Source organism: Podarcis vaucheri (genome assembly GCF_965113315.1).
Source record: "Podarcis vaucheri genome assembly, chromosome: 14".
NCBI classification, from domain to species: Eukaryota; Metazoa; Chordata; class Lepidosauria; order Squamata; family Lacertidae; genus Podarcis; species Podarcis vaucheri.
The window spans coordinates 7,798,799-7,811,064 of record NC_138752.1 but is presented as its reverse complement, the minus strand read 5'-3'; the positions used below and the strand labels follow the sequence as shown (position 1 = coordinate 7,811,064).

General features: G+C 46.2%; 1 protein-coding gene across 2 annotated transcripts in view; it reads left to right on the top strand.

Annotated features, from left to right (window-relative positions):
* DUOX2 (dual oxidase 2) overlaps positions 1-12,031 on the top strand; it is a 52,816-nt gene extending 40,785 nt beyond the window's left edge. For both annotated transcript variants that reach the window (XM_082198264.1, XM_082198265.1), the window contains 9 exons: positions 906-1,005; positions 2,503-2,552; positions 3,146-3,273; positions 3,741-3,894; positions 4,651-4,883; positions 5,651-5,809; positions 6,595-6,750; positions 8,598-8,726; positions 11,511-12,031. In XM_082198264.1, coding sequence (XP_082054390.1) covers positions 906-1,005; positions 2,503-2,552; positions 3,146-3,273; positions 3,741-3,894; positions 4,651-4,883; positions 5,651-5,809; positions 6,595-6,750; positions 8,598-8,726; positions 11,511-11,633 — 1,232 coding nt within the window. In that variant the 3' untranslated portion in view covers positions 11,634-12,031. The remainder of the gene's footprint in view (positions 1-905; positions 1,006-2,502; positions 2,553-3,145; positions 3,274-3,740; positions 3,895-4,650; positions 4,884-5,650; positions 5,810-6,594; positions 6,751-8,597; positions 8,727-11,510) is intronic.
* The last annotated feature ends 235 nt before the right edge of the window (positions 12,032-12,266 follow it).

Here is a 12,266-nt window from a genome sequence, read left to right as displayed (position 1 = left end):
CACACCGATGGAGCTGGGTGGGGCTGCGCTTGGGGAGCGGGTTGAGCTGGGCGGCTCTGCGGGGAATTTAAAGCACAGTGCAGCAGGGAATCACCCTCTCTTGCCCCTCACCGGATCACTGTGGGTCATGGGGACTTGGCACGCAACGGAAAAGTATTTGCTGAGTACCAATAGGAGAGCGATGTAGGTGCCAAGTGAGGAACCTGGGAAGCTGCTTTATAGTAAGTCAGTGTTGTCTACTCTGGCTGGCAGCAGCTATCTCATGATCAATGCTGTTTTGTAACAACAAAACAAATGCTTGCAAAGTGGGACTTTCCCCACATTTCATTTCTACTACAGCCCCTTCCACCTGCCAGAAAAGCCACTTCTGAGGGTTGCGGGTTCCAAACGGCATGCAGTTTATGTAGGGATGGGTGAATTTGTTAATTTCCGTTTCTTAAGTTTCTCATTTTTCCCGTCTAAAATTCAGTTTTTCACATTTCCACGGCCATCTGTAATCTCATTTTTTTTTAAAAAAAAAATATCCTGAAAATTCTTCATTTAGCTCTTCATTTATTTCTCCTAATGAACACATCTTGCCTGCAGTTTTGATCAATGCACACATTTTTGCAAGGAACTTGCATTAATAGAATGCATTTTATGTTATTTTCACGGTTATTTTTTATGCATGTTTCCCCCTAATATATTCATTTAATTCATAGACATTGTTTGGAGGGAAAACTGCACAATGAAAGTCAGAGAAGTGCAACTTTCAAAGAGTTAGCTGTGTTTCAGTTCAAGGACTGTGAATTTGCTTTAAAAAAAGGGGGGGGGGAGAAAGAATGCAAACAGCCCGGAACAGATTTGAAATTGCTTTTATAGTTGTTGCTGTGGTTGCATTCTCTCACTGCTTTTGCCCCCTGCAGTTCTGCATACTCTGGGCCATATTGTGAATGTCTACATCTTCTCAGTCACCCCTCTCAGCGTCCTGTCCTGCCTCTTCTCCAACACCTTTACAAACGATGGGTAAGTTGGGAGTGCCTTCTCCCCCTTCATACATACCGTATTTTTCGCTCTGTAAGATGCACCCAGCCATAAGACACACCTAGGTTTTAGAGGAGGAAAACAAGAAACAAGAAAGCAACGCAAAGCCTCTTGAGCGAAGAGGCAGGAGCGCTCCCGCTGCACACAAGAGGCTTTGCGTGGCTATCCCTGAAGCCAGGAGAGCAAGAGGGATCACTGCGCACCGATCCCTCTTGCTCTTCTGGCTTCAGCGATAGCTGCACAGCCTGCATTTGCTCCATAAGACGCACACACATTTCCCCTTACTTTTTAGGAGGGGAAAAGTGCCTCTTATAGAGCGAAAAATACGTTAATAAATGAAGAACACAGAGGAGAGCTGGGCAACCCAGATGGCTGGAGAAAGAACAGAAGCCATGATCTTTAAGCATTTTGTGCAGTTAGAGCTTTTTCTTACCACTGTTTTAGCATGGGAAGCCCAATACTTCTTTGGTGGATTTTGAAATATTGAACCAGTCTTGTGAATACTCCAAAAATCCTGTCTAGGCAACATTCTAAACCATGGGTAAGCAAACTAAGGCCTGGGGGCCAGATCCAGCCCAATCACCTTCTAAATCTGGCCCTTGGACAGTCTGGGAATCAGCATGTTTTTACATGAGTAGAATGTGTGCTTTTATTCAAAATGCATCTCTGGGTTATTTGTGGGGCAAAGGAATTCATTCATCCCCCCCAAAAAAAATATAGTCCAGCCTCACAGAAGGTCTGAGGGACAGTGGACCGGCCCCTTGCTGAAAAAAGTTTGCTGACCCCTGTAACAGAGGCATTGAAACCAGCTGCATTGAATCGCAGTCTGCACATGCCCTATTTTAACAAGATTTCTTCAACTTGGGCCCAAAGGAGAGGTCAAGATTCCTTGCTTTAAAATAATAGTACAGTGGTACCTTGGGTTGCATACGCTTCAGGTTACAGACTCCGCTAACCCAGAAATAGTACCTCGGGTTAAGAACTTTGCTTCAGGATGAGAACAGAAATCGCGCAGCGGTGCGGCGTGGCGGAAGCAGGAGGCCCGATTAGCTAAAGTGGTGCTTCAGGTTAAGAACAGACCTCCGGAACGAATTAAGTACTTAACCAGAGGTACCACTGTAATGATGACTCATACATGACTTCTTTCAAGATCAGAGAGTGACAGTGGTATTCATCCTTTCCTCTGTATCCCCAGTCTGTATCACTGCACCTTCAAAACTTTTATGTTTTTCCTCTGTATAGTAAGCAATGACTTTGGGGGGAAACCGCACAGTGCAAAGGCAAGGGTTCGCCTTCTCTCCTGCAGTTCCCCTCTTTTCAATGCCATCATGTGGAGCTGCTTATTTCCAAACACAGCAGTTAAGACAAATAAATAACACTTAGGCTGCAATCCTAATTGTCAATACCACTTTCGTTCCAGTCTGTGTTGCTTGTGCTTATCAAAGCTTTACATTGTGCCATCATTTCTTTTCTTTCCAGGTCACAGTTTCCTCGCAAATATTACTGGTGGTTTTTTGAGACTGTCCCAGGTAAGGGCAGGTGGAGGTGTGGGCGCTTGGAGGGTGGGTGGGTTGCAGCAGCAGGACCATAGCTGTCAACCGTCCCTTATTTGGCGGGAAACTCCCTTATCCCAGTGCCGTGTCCCGCTGCTGTCCCTTATTGATGATGTCCCTTAAATTTCCCGGGTTTCAAAGGAAGCAGCTCCTCTCCCTCCCTCCCTGCTGGCCAGGGAGGAGGGAGGCTCCAACTGTGTTGCTTGGCTGCATTGCTCACCCAATAAGGAGTCTAAGAACGACTGGGGGGTGGAGCTTGCATGCCTTGTGCCAATCAAATCGGCCACAGTGGTTTTCCTTGCTGCATCCCCTTTGCTGGGTTGCTGCGCTGTGGGAACCACCACTTGAGGCTACATTTGGCTGCTGGCTGGGCTTTCTGCCTTTGGCTCAGAGGGCCTCAGAAGAACATACTTGTGCCTTGAAAATCCCTTATTTTGGCTGCTGATCCCTTATTTTTGAGGCTGCTAGTCCCTTATTTCCAAATCTGTAAGTTGACAGCTATGAGCAGGACCACACATGGCGGCTGTCTATTTTAACACGTGTTCCTATTTTTTTCCTTTCTCTCTCAGGCATGACTGGGGTGCTTCTTCTAGTTGTCCTCGCCATTATGTATGTCTTTGCAACTCACTATTTCCGGCGAATCAGCTTCCAGGGGTTCTGGATCACTCACCATCTCTATGTGCTTCTCTATATCCTGGTAATTTACTCTGGAGCCCTGCCTCTACCCTAGTGCCATTGTAACAAAAGGCACACCCACACACCATCCATTTAAAGCACGCACAAAGCTGCAGTTCCCAGCACCCTTAATAAACTACAGTTCCCAGGATTCTTTGGAAGGAACTGTGTGCTTTAAATGCATTGCGTGGATGCGACCAAATGTAAACAAGACACAATGTGTCAGGATTTGGGGGAGATTGGCATTTGCAGTTTCTGCAATGAGGAAGCCCACATTCTCCATCCTGCTGTAATGGATATATCAGTGTTCTGGCTCTGCATGAGGCAGGTTTGGATGTTCATGGAGGCTTCTGGGTAGGAATATATAGCTCTTTGCTTGTGCAAGATCCTTTGGTGCTCTGCCTGCCCACTTGAGCACAGGAAGAAGAGGTTTTTCTTTTCTTCTCAATGCAATATAACTGAAGTGTTGGGTTGTGATGTGTCCTCCAGGTTATCATCCACGGCAGCTATGCTCTGATCCAGCAGCCCCGCTTCCACATTTATTTCATTGTCCCAGCCCTTATCTATGGGGCAGACAAACTCATCAGCCTGAGCCGGAAGAAGGTGGAAATTGCTGTTGTGAAGGCTGAACTTCTTCCATCAGGTACAACTTAGAAGTCTTCTGGTGCTGGTCCTCTCTATGTTTAAAATACGGTGGAAGGAACTTCCTGTCCTTGATCTATCACTAGTAACATCTAAGACAAGTGAGGAACAATTTCCAGCCCAGGGACCACATTCTGGGCAACCTTCCAAGAGTCACAGGCCAGTGGTGGGTGGGGCCAGATGCAGAAGTGGGTGGAACAAGTAATGTAAAGTAGGGTGTGTTCTTCCACAGACCCCTCACAGTCCTTCATCGGGACAAGCAAGAAGCCCTGTCAGAGTTTACAGACACATTCCAGCCAGAAACACTCCTGATTTGAAGCAGGGCCAATGAGGGGGTGTGGCCTGGAGAGGGGCGTGGCCTGGCGGAACTTCTGAGGACTAGAGAGCTGCACCCCTGATCTAAGATGACCCAACCCTCCATCTCTGGTGCTAGGCTGCCATATTTGTCAGTGACAGGAGCTGTTCCTCAAGGCAGCAGAGCTGTCTTGAAGAGAGCTTTCTCAGGGGAGGGACAGGGAGGAAGGAAATGCTCCTTCTGGGCAGGAACAACTTTGACAACAGGAGCAGCTTAGGGCTCTTACTGGGCCCAGACAGGGGCAGCTCAACCTGCTTAGCTGGGATTTGAGTGGACGGTATTGGGACTGGATATCTTTAGCTGAGATTCCAGATGACTAGATGACCCTTGGAGTCGCTTCCAATGCTATGATTCGTGCCTTAATGACAAACATGCTCAGGCCTCTCCTTTTTCTTGGCTCAGGAGTCACTCGCCTCCAGTTCCAGAGGCCCCAGGACTTTGACTACAGGTCTGGGCAATGGGTACGGATTGCCTGCTTATCTCTGGGGACCACTGAGTACCACCCCTTCACGTTGACCTCTGCCCCCCATGAGGACACATTGAGCCTGCACATTCGAGCAGCTGGGCCTTGGACAACTCGGCTGCGGGAGCTTTACTCCCCGGAAAGCATAGCAGAAATTGGCAAATATCCCAAGGTAAGGCTATAATGTCTTCGTTCTCTCCACCTCACCCACCCTAGCATAGATTTAAAGAACCGTGGTACAGAAATGTCTTCAATAGATACTTAAAAGCACTTGTGCTTTCTGGTTCCAGCCACAGAATTGCTTCCTCTGCTACCAATTCAGAAAACTAAACAGGGAAGAGGAATCTGTGGCCCACCAGACGTTGCTAGATGTTGCTGTAGCTAGACTACAGCTCCCATCATCCTTGACCATTGGCCACCATGACTGGAGCTGATGGGAGTTGGAGTTCAGCGATACCTAGAGAGCCACAGGTTCCCCATTCCCGGCAAAAAGCCATCCCTCCAATACCTACCCCAAACTATTAGTTGTAGGCAGAAGTCAGCTCTTTCTTGTTAACTAGACTTAGTGGGAGTCATCCTACTTTGTCATCTGAGCAAAGGATCAAGCCGTGCTGCCCTCAGGCTCCCTCTTCCTCATGTCTCATGAAATGCTTATTCTGTTCCCCTCTCTTTCTGCAACCGCTGCCTTAAGAGACCAGTCTGCACCTATGCTGTTTTTTCTCTCTTGACCATGCCACTCTTTGAATGCTAAGGCAGGGCAGGGCAGCAGGCAGAGACGCCAGGGAGGAAAAGGAAATGATCCAGCGGGCACCCTTCTGGGAGTGTGGCGTCAGCAGGGTCTCAATAGTGCCAAGCTCTGGTGCCAGCCTGGGAGCAAGTGAAGTTTTGTTTTCATCTCTCTCTCTCTCTCTCTCTCTCTCTCTCTCTCTCTCTCTCCAGCTCTACCTGGATGGACCTTTTGGAGAGGGGCACCAGGAATGGAACAAGTTTGAAGTGTCTGTGCTGGTGGGAGGAGGCATCGGGGTGACGCCCTTTGCTTCCATCCTCAAAGATCTCGTTTTCAAGTCATCAGTTGGGTCCAGGATCTTGTGCAAGAAGGTGAGGTTGAAGGAATGGAGAAATGGCTGGGTTCTTGTCCTTGCTAGCCACTGAGTCAGTGTTAAGAACATATGCCACCATCCTGTTCCCATGGAGATTTTGTGAACTATATAAGTAACAGAAAATGAGCAATCATATTTCTTTCATAGTTTTCCCTGACTTTACAGTCTCTCCTTTGGAAGTCTTAAACCAACCTCCCCCAAGCTGGTGCTGGCCAGATATTGTAGGACCCCATTTCCCAGTAGCTCCAACCAGCATGACCAATGGTCAGAGATGATGGGAGTTGTAGTCCAGCAACATCTGGAGGACACCACATTTGCTACCCCAGCCATAGAAGCTTCAGCATGCTTTCCCCTAACACGGGGATGCTTAATATTCCCACGATGAAGAACTTGTGATGTATAATCACTTGGAATTAGACCTTGAAAACTGCAGGAGTTGCAACTCTACTAAGCTTAGCTTGGTATGCACAAGCAATCACTGGGCTTGGATGAGAAGACCCAAAAGGATCACAGCAAGTGATGGTGAAATGATAATGGACATGGAGGTCAAAGCATGAAGTTCTGACATGGGCCAGTGTGGCTTCCTGGTGCAATTTAGAAGACCAAAGGAGGTCAATGACAGGCCTCTAGATTCAGCCCATGGAGTTGAAAGGATGAGAGGGGTCCAGGTGAGCGGAGAGGTTTTGATGCAAGAGCTTGGAAGGAGGAGCCCATATAGTAGGCGCAGGTGTAATTTTAAGGGATTTCTGATAACGGCCTTGTTCACTTTCCTCTTGTTCCCAGATCTATTTCATTTGGGTGACGCGGACCCAGCGGCAGTTTGAGTGGATGGCCGACATCATCCGAGAGGTGGAGGAGAACGATCAGTGCGATCTGGTCTCCGTGCACATCTACATCACACAGCTGGCGGAGAAGTTTGACCTGCGCACCACCATGCTGGTGAGCCCCACATGCCAAAACTGCAGAGCAGCCAGACACATATGTGCAGAAAACCTGAATTGACGTTGGTTCTGATTCCGCTTTAAAGAGCAGGTTTTCGCAGGGAAAGCTCAGGGCAAAATAGAAAAAAATGCTTGGACACAGTGTGTTAAAGTGGAGACATCTGCCTGGAAGGAGCAAGGCAAAAGGTTAAGTCTAGATAAGCCCTAAGTTTTTTACATATGAAGATAAAAGCAAAAGCACAACACCAGTGACCTTCCCAGTTGCTCCTGTTGTTTCTTCTTCCAGACGAGAAAAATGGTGCTGCGCACAATTGACAAACACTAGAGCTGGTGTAGCATAGTGTATATGAAGACTGGCTACAATTCAGGAAATCCCTGGTTTGAATTTCTCCTTTGGCATGAATGCTATCTCAGCCTCAGTCCCCGCATTTGCAAGAAAGGGAGCAGAATAATAATAATGCCTACCTTAAAAGGCAGTTGTAAGGCTTGCAGTTGTGTGCAAAGTGCTTTGAACATGTGGAAGTGATGTTCTCTACAGTGTTAAGTATTATTAATTAGTAGGACCTTCTTTTATGTATAAAATTCAATATTACTTTATTTATGTTTAATAACTTTAGACATATTACCTGAGCTGTTCTGGTTGGTTGGTCCCACCAACCACATGCATATTTTTTAAAAAAATGATTAGTTTATGCATGAATTTATATACCACTTTTCACTTCCACATAGTTTCCCCCCCTGAAGCAGTTCACAAGGATAATAAAATAGTGAGAAGAAAATAAACTTAAAACCCATAATTAACACTAAAAATAGCAGTGTCATCAGCCTCCGAGCATGAAGAAGTATGGAAAGGAAAGTGTGTCTAAACAAAACAGTTTTAATGATCTTTCTGAAAATGGGAAAGGAGGGGATTAAAGAAGCCTTCTGGAAAAGGGAGTTTCCAAACCTAGGTGCAACCACCAAGAAGGCCCTGTCCTGCATTTCCACCAAGCCCACGTGAGACATTGGTGGGATTGTGCAGCAGAGCCTCCCCAAAGCTCTTAACAGGCAGGCAGAGTTGTGCCGAAGCTGGTGGTCCTTCAGATATTCTAGACACAAATCTTCCCACCTTGGATCAAATCTATGTTTCCAGGTGCTATAAGAAAGCTGCAGAGATAGTGCAGGATAGTGCACATCCCGGAAATGATCTCTTTCAGGTTCTGCCTTCTGGAAGAAGGTACAGGCTTATAAAGACTAGGACTAGCCTCCTGAGAAACAGTTTCTATCCAAATGCGATTTTGGTTTTTAATGCAGTGTAAGGAGTCGCTATGGGAGTGTATTGTATTTTAAAAATGGGGTATCACAGTTTTTAGGGTGCTAACCAGGCTTGGGATAGCAGGCTTGTTGGTTTGGATTGTCTTATGTAGATCCCCCCCCCCAATTTCATTCTGTATGGGACAATGACAATAAAGATTATCGTATTGTATATTAAATTAAACTAGTATACCTGTAGATCTCCACATCATGTTCCTGGCTACATGCAGTGGCGTAGCGTGGGGGGTGCAGGGGGGGCCGGCCGCACCGGGCGCAACATCTGGGGGTTAGGGTTAGGGGGCGCAAATCCACTGGTTAGGGGGTGCAAATCCACGGGTTAGGGGGCGCAAATTACTTGCCTTGCCCCGGGTGCTGACAACCCACGCTATGCCACTGGCTACATGCCTGGACCAGAACATTGCTTGTTCTAAGAAGACCTGCTTCTGCATTGGGGGATCTAGAATGACAAGGTGGTGATAATGGTGGCTGTGAGCAGTGGGTTCCTTCCCCCAACACAAGCCATACTCTGACCGTCACCGTCTCTCTCTCTAGTACATCTGCGAGCGGCACTTCCAGAAGGTCCTCAACCAGAGCTTGTTCACCGGCCTGCGCTCTGTCACCCACTTTGGTCGACCACCATTTGTCCCTTTCTTCTGCTCACTGCAAGAGGTCCACCCTGAGGTCAGTACTGGCAATGGGCAGAGGGCTCCTGTGGGCAGTTGTGGGATTCAGTTTTGTGCATTGCATATGAACAGGCTTCACGCGACAGGGGATCTTATGCTAGCCAAGCGTGCTTGCTAAATGGAACACAGGAAGCTGCCGCCTCCGAGCTCAGGTGTTTGCTCACTGAGATGTTTTCCCCATCATCTGCTCCCTGAGATTATTTTAAATTGGGATCCTAGGGAATGAACCGGGGGCTTTTCTGCAAGCAAAGCAGGCCAGCAGCCACAGAGCTATGGCCCCTTCCTGAAAGGATGAGGAGAGCTACCACAACAAGCTTCCTAAAGAGTAATTAGCAGTGCTGCCTGTGATGTTTCATCACTTAGCATCCCTCTGGTGTAGGGGAGAGAATTTGATCCAGCCACTGGGTCGGATTCCTATCTCTCCTGCTGTTGGGACAAAAAGCAACAATGCATTTAGACAAGTTACCTGTACCAGGGACGGCTGACGATAGACAGAAAGGGAACCTATTTTTACTCCTGTTGGTTCCTTCTTGTTGGCGTATAGATCACTTCCTTCCATGCTTTGACTTCTTCCTTCTTCTCCAGCCCGTCTTCCTTCCTTTGTCCTAGTGTTAGGACCCCTTTCCTTTAACCTCATGACTCCAAAGTGGGTGCCTGTGAGCTTGTGCTCTGACGTTTGCCTGAAGTTAACTTTGTTTTATTCTTTCAAGGCCCCCCTAGGGAATTCAGTTGTGCTGTTGATCCAGCCACAACTTTCTTTGCCCCTAACCTGACCTCATGTACATGGATGTAAGCAGGCAGCAATTTCCATCCTTTCCTACATATGTCACAATCAGCATTTCCCCCTTCCACTACACTCCCGCTTCTGCTAAAACCTGCTATTCTTTTCGCTATCCGCTATGCCTGAAACTAACTCAGGGAATTACGTAATTAATAAATAAATAAATGAAAAGATAACTAGATGGGTGAGACACCATTGAACTTGTGCCAGGATTTTTTGATTTTTTTTGAACAGCACTCTCAGGTTGGATTGACCTTTATCACATAAAAAGTATGCCATGAGTTAGTTCCTTTCCTCATTGCAGTGCTCCATTTGTATGTCGTGTAAAGAAAGAAAGATCAGCTGATGCAATGGAGGTTTTATAGCACGATGTATGTCACACAGTAGCAATCGTCAGTTGAAAAGTCGGTCATGTGAAATCTATAAATCAGCTGCCTGCCTAGATGGCAAACATTGTGGGTCCTCCCTTGTGTGTGTCTATCCCTGATTGAGGAAGGGATTTGCTCTTAAGGCACAGAAGCAGGGCCAGGACAACCAGGCAGTGTGTGTGTGTGTGTGTGTGGAGTTGCAGCCCTTACTCTGCAATTGTAGTGGACGCACATCAAGCGGGTGGTTGGGTATTTATAGAAATCTGCATTTAGGAAAGCCTTCCTCTACACATGCTTCAGAATGAGATGGTAGAAACTTGAGGTGGTAGAATAACTAAAAAAAAAGTCATGGAAATAGAATAGGAGGGATCCCTCTGGACTTTCATTTCATTCCACATTTGTGATTATTTGTGCTCATGATGCTATTGGGACCACCACACACAATCCCATTTCCAATTTTTGCGCCTGCAGAAGTTTTGGGGCCGTCACACTGCTTCACTTCCAATCAGTGCATATCCTGTAACTTCCTGCAAAGATTTGGTAACTTTTTATACCACAAATGTTCCGGAGCATATCCTTTGTTATGGCCTTTTTGGACAGCAGTAATGGGATATGGTTGGGGAAGGATCGCAGGAGAAACTAAAGCAGAATAAATCACCCACTGATGCACTGTTGTATCAAGAACGTGCTGCAGGATACATCCGGAATAAAACACTCGTCTGGAGAGGGGCCCTAGGGTTTAAAAATGTCCTCTCTGCCGTTCAAATGTTGGGAGAGCTGTAGCTCAGTGGTAGAGCTCATGTTTTATATGCAAAAGGAGCAAGGTTCAATCCTCCGGTATCTGCAGTTAAAACTTGAAAGGATCAGGCAACAGATGACAAGGAAAGACATTCACATTGGCGGCTGGCCTGCAGTATGTGCAGAGAATGCCAGGCTACGTATTGAAATAATCCGACTTCTTATAAGGCGGCTTCCTATGATTTCTTTTGTTTTAGAACATGGGGGAGCATTTCAAACTGGCGTGCCCCACGTGTGACCTCAAATGATCCAGCTCATGTCTGCAGTTTCTTCTGCTACTCCTCCTCTTTCTCCTTCTAGAGCAGGCCTCTGCCATGGATGTATTTAGGCATCACCTGGAGCTTAGAGCCTGACCCAAGAAAGCAGGACTTGGCGCTCTCTTTTTTGCTGTTCACTTATTTTGAGAGATCCATTTATTTAAAGAATGCCTATTGAGATCAAGCAGGTGCCTTCCCTGTATTCTTTTTGGCACCTGCTGAAAGCATTCTGGTCTAGACAAACCTACCAAGATGCTTAGAAAGTTGATGTGAATTTTAACCTGTTTTACTATTTCAACTTTTTGTATGTTTTTAACTACTGCTGTCAGATTTTCTTGTTTTAGCTTTAAGTCTTTTGAATATTCTTATTCTTATTACAATCAAGTGGTGTATAAATTTCATGAAATAAATACATAAAATGCTTTTCTAATGACCCGCTAGAGTGGAAAGGTTTAAGAAGGAGCCCGAAGCTGCTGGTCCCTCGGCTGTTTCTGTTTCCTTTCTCTCCTCTCTTCTGCTCCTGCCCAATGTGTTGGGTAATGCCTGGTGACCAAGTTCTTTTGGTTTGTTGTTTCCAGGTGAGGAAGATTGGTGTGTTCAGCTGTGGCCCTCCAGGCATGACCAAGAATGTGGAGAAAGCATGTCAGAAGATCAACAAGCGCGATCAAGCCTATTTTGTCCATCACTATGAGAACTTTTAGCCCTTTAGAAGACTCTGCTGGGCTTCTGGGGGGTGAATGCCCATCTCCCCAACCAGCTATCTTATTTCCAGTGTGCATTGTTGGACAGTGGTTTACATTGGATTCTTACTTTTAGCACCATAAGGACAGCTGTACTTTTTATCCCTGCGTAGAATTTTAATGCCTCTGATGCCTGAGAAGTTACTGCTTCATGGACTGGAAACATAGCTCTAGCACTCACTTGTTTGTGTGTAGATGGAAAGTGATGTGACATCCTATTCATGGAGCATTAGTGCAATGGTAAACCAGTGTGAAATTGGTTTAAGGGTCGAATTTATCTTAATGCTCCCAACGTTTTTAAGTGTACATAATTTCCCCCCGTATATTCAATAAACATTTTCTAATCTTCTCTAAACGTATGTTCTTCTTGTTCTGTTATTCTATATGTTAAGTCTGCAAGCTGCATATAATTCCATCAGCTTCAGTTGCCATTCTTCTTTAGTTGGGACCTCGTTCGTTTTCCATTTTGGGGGCTAACAAAATATGGGCCACAGCAGTGGCATCCATAAATAACCTTTTATGGTGGATGTAATAATGGAATACTGAATGGTTTCGTTTATGTAAAATATGCAGGGATTTATGATATGCAGAATG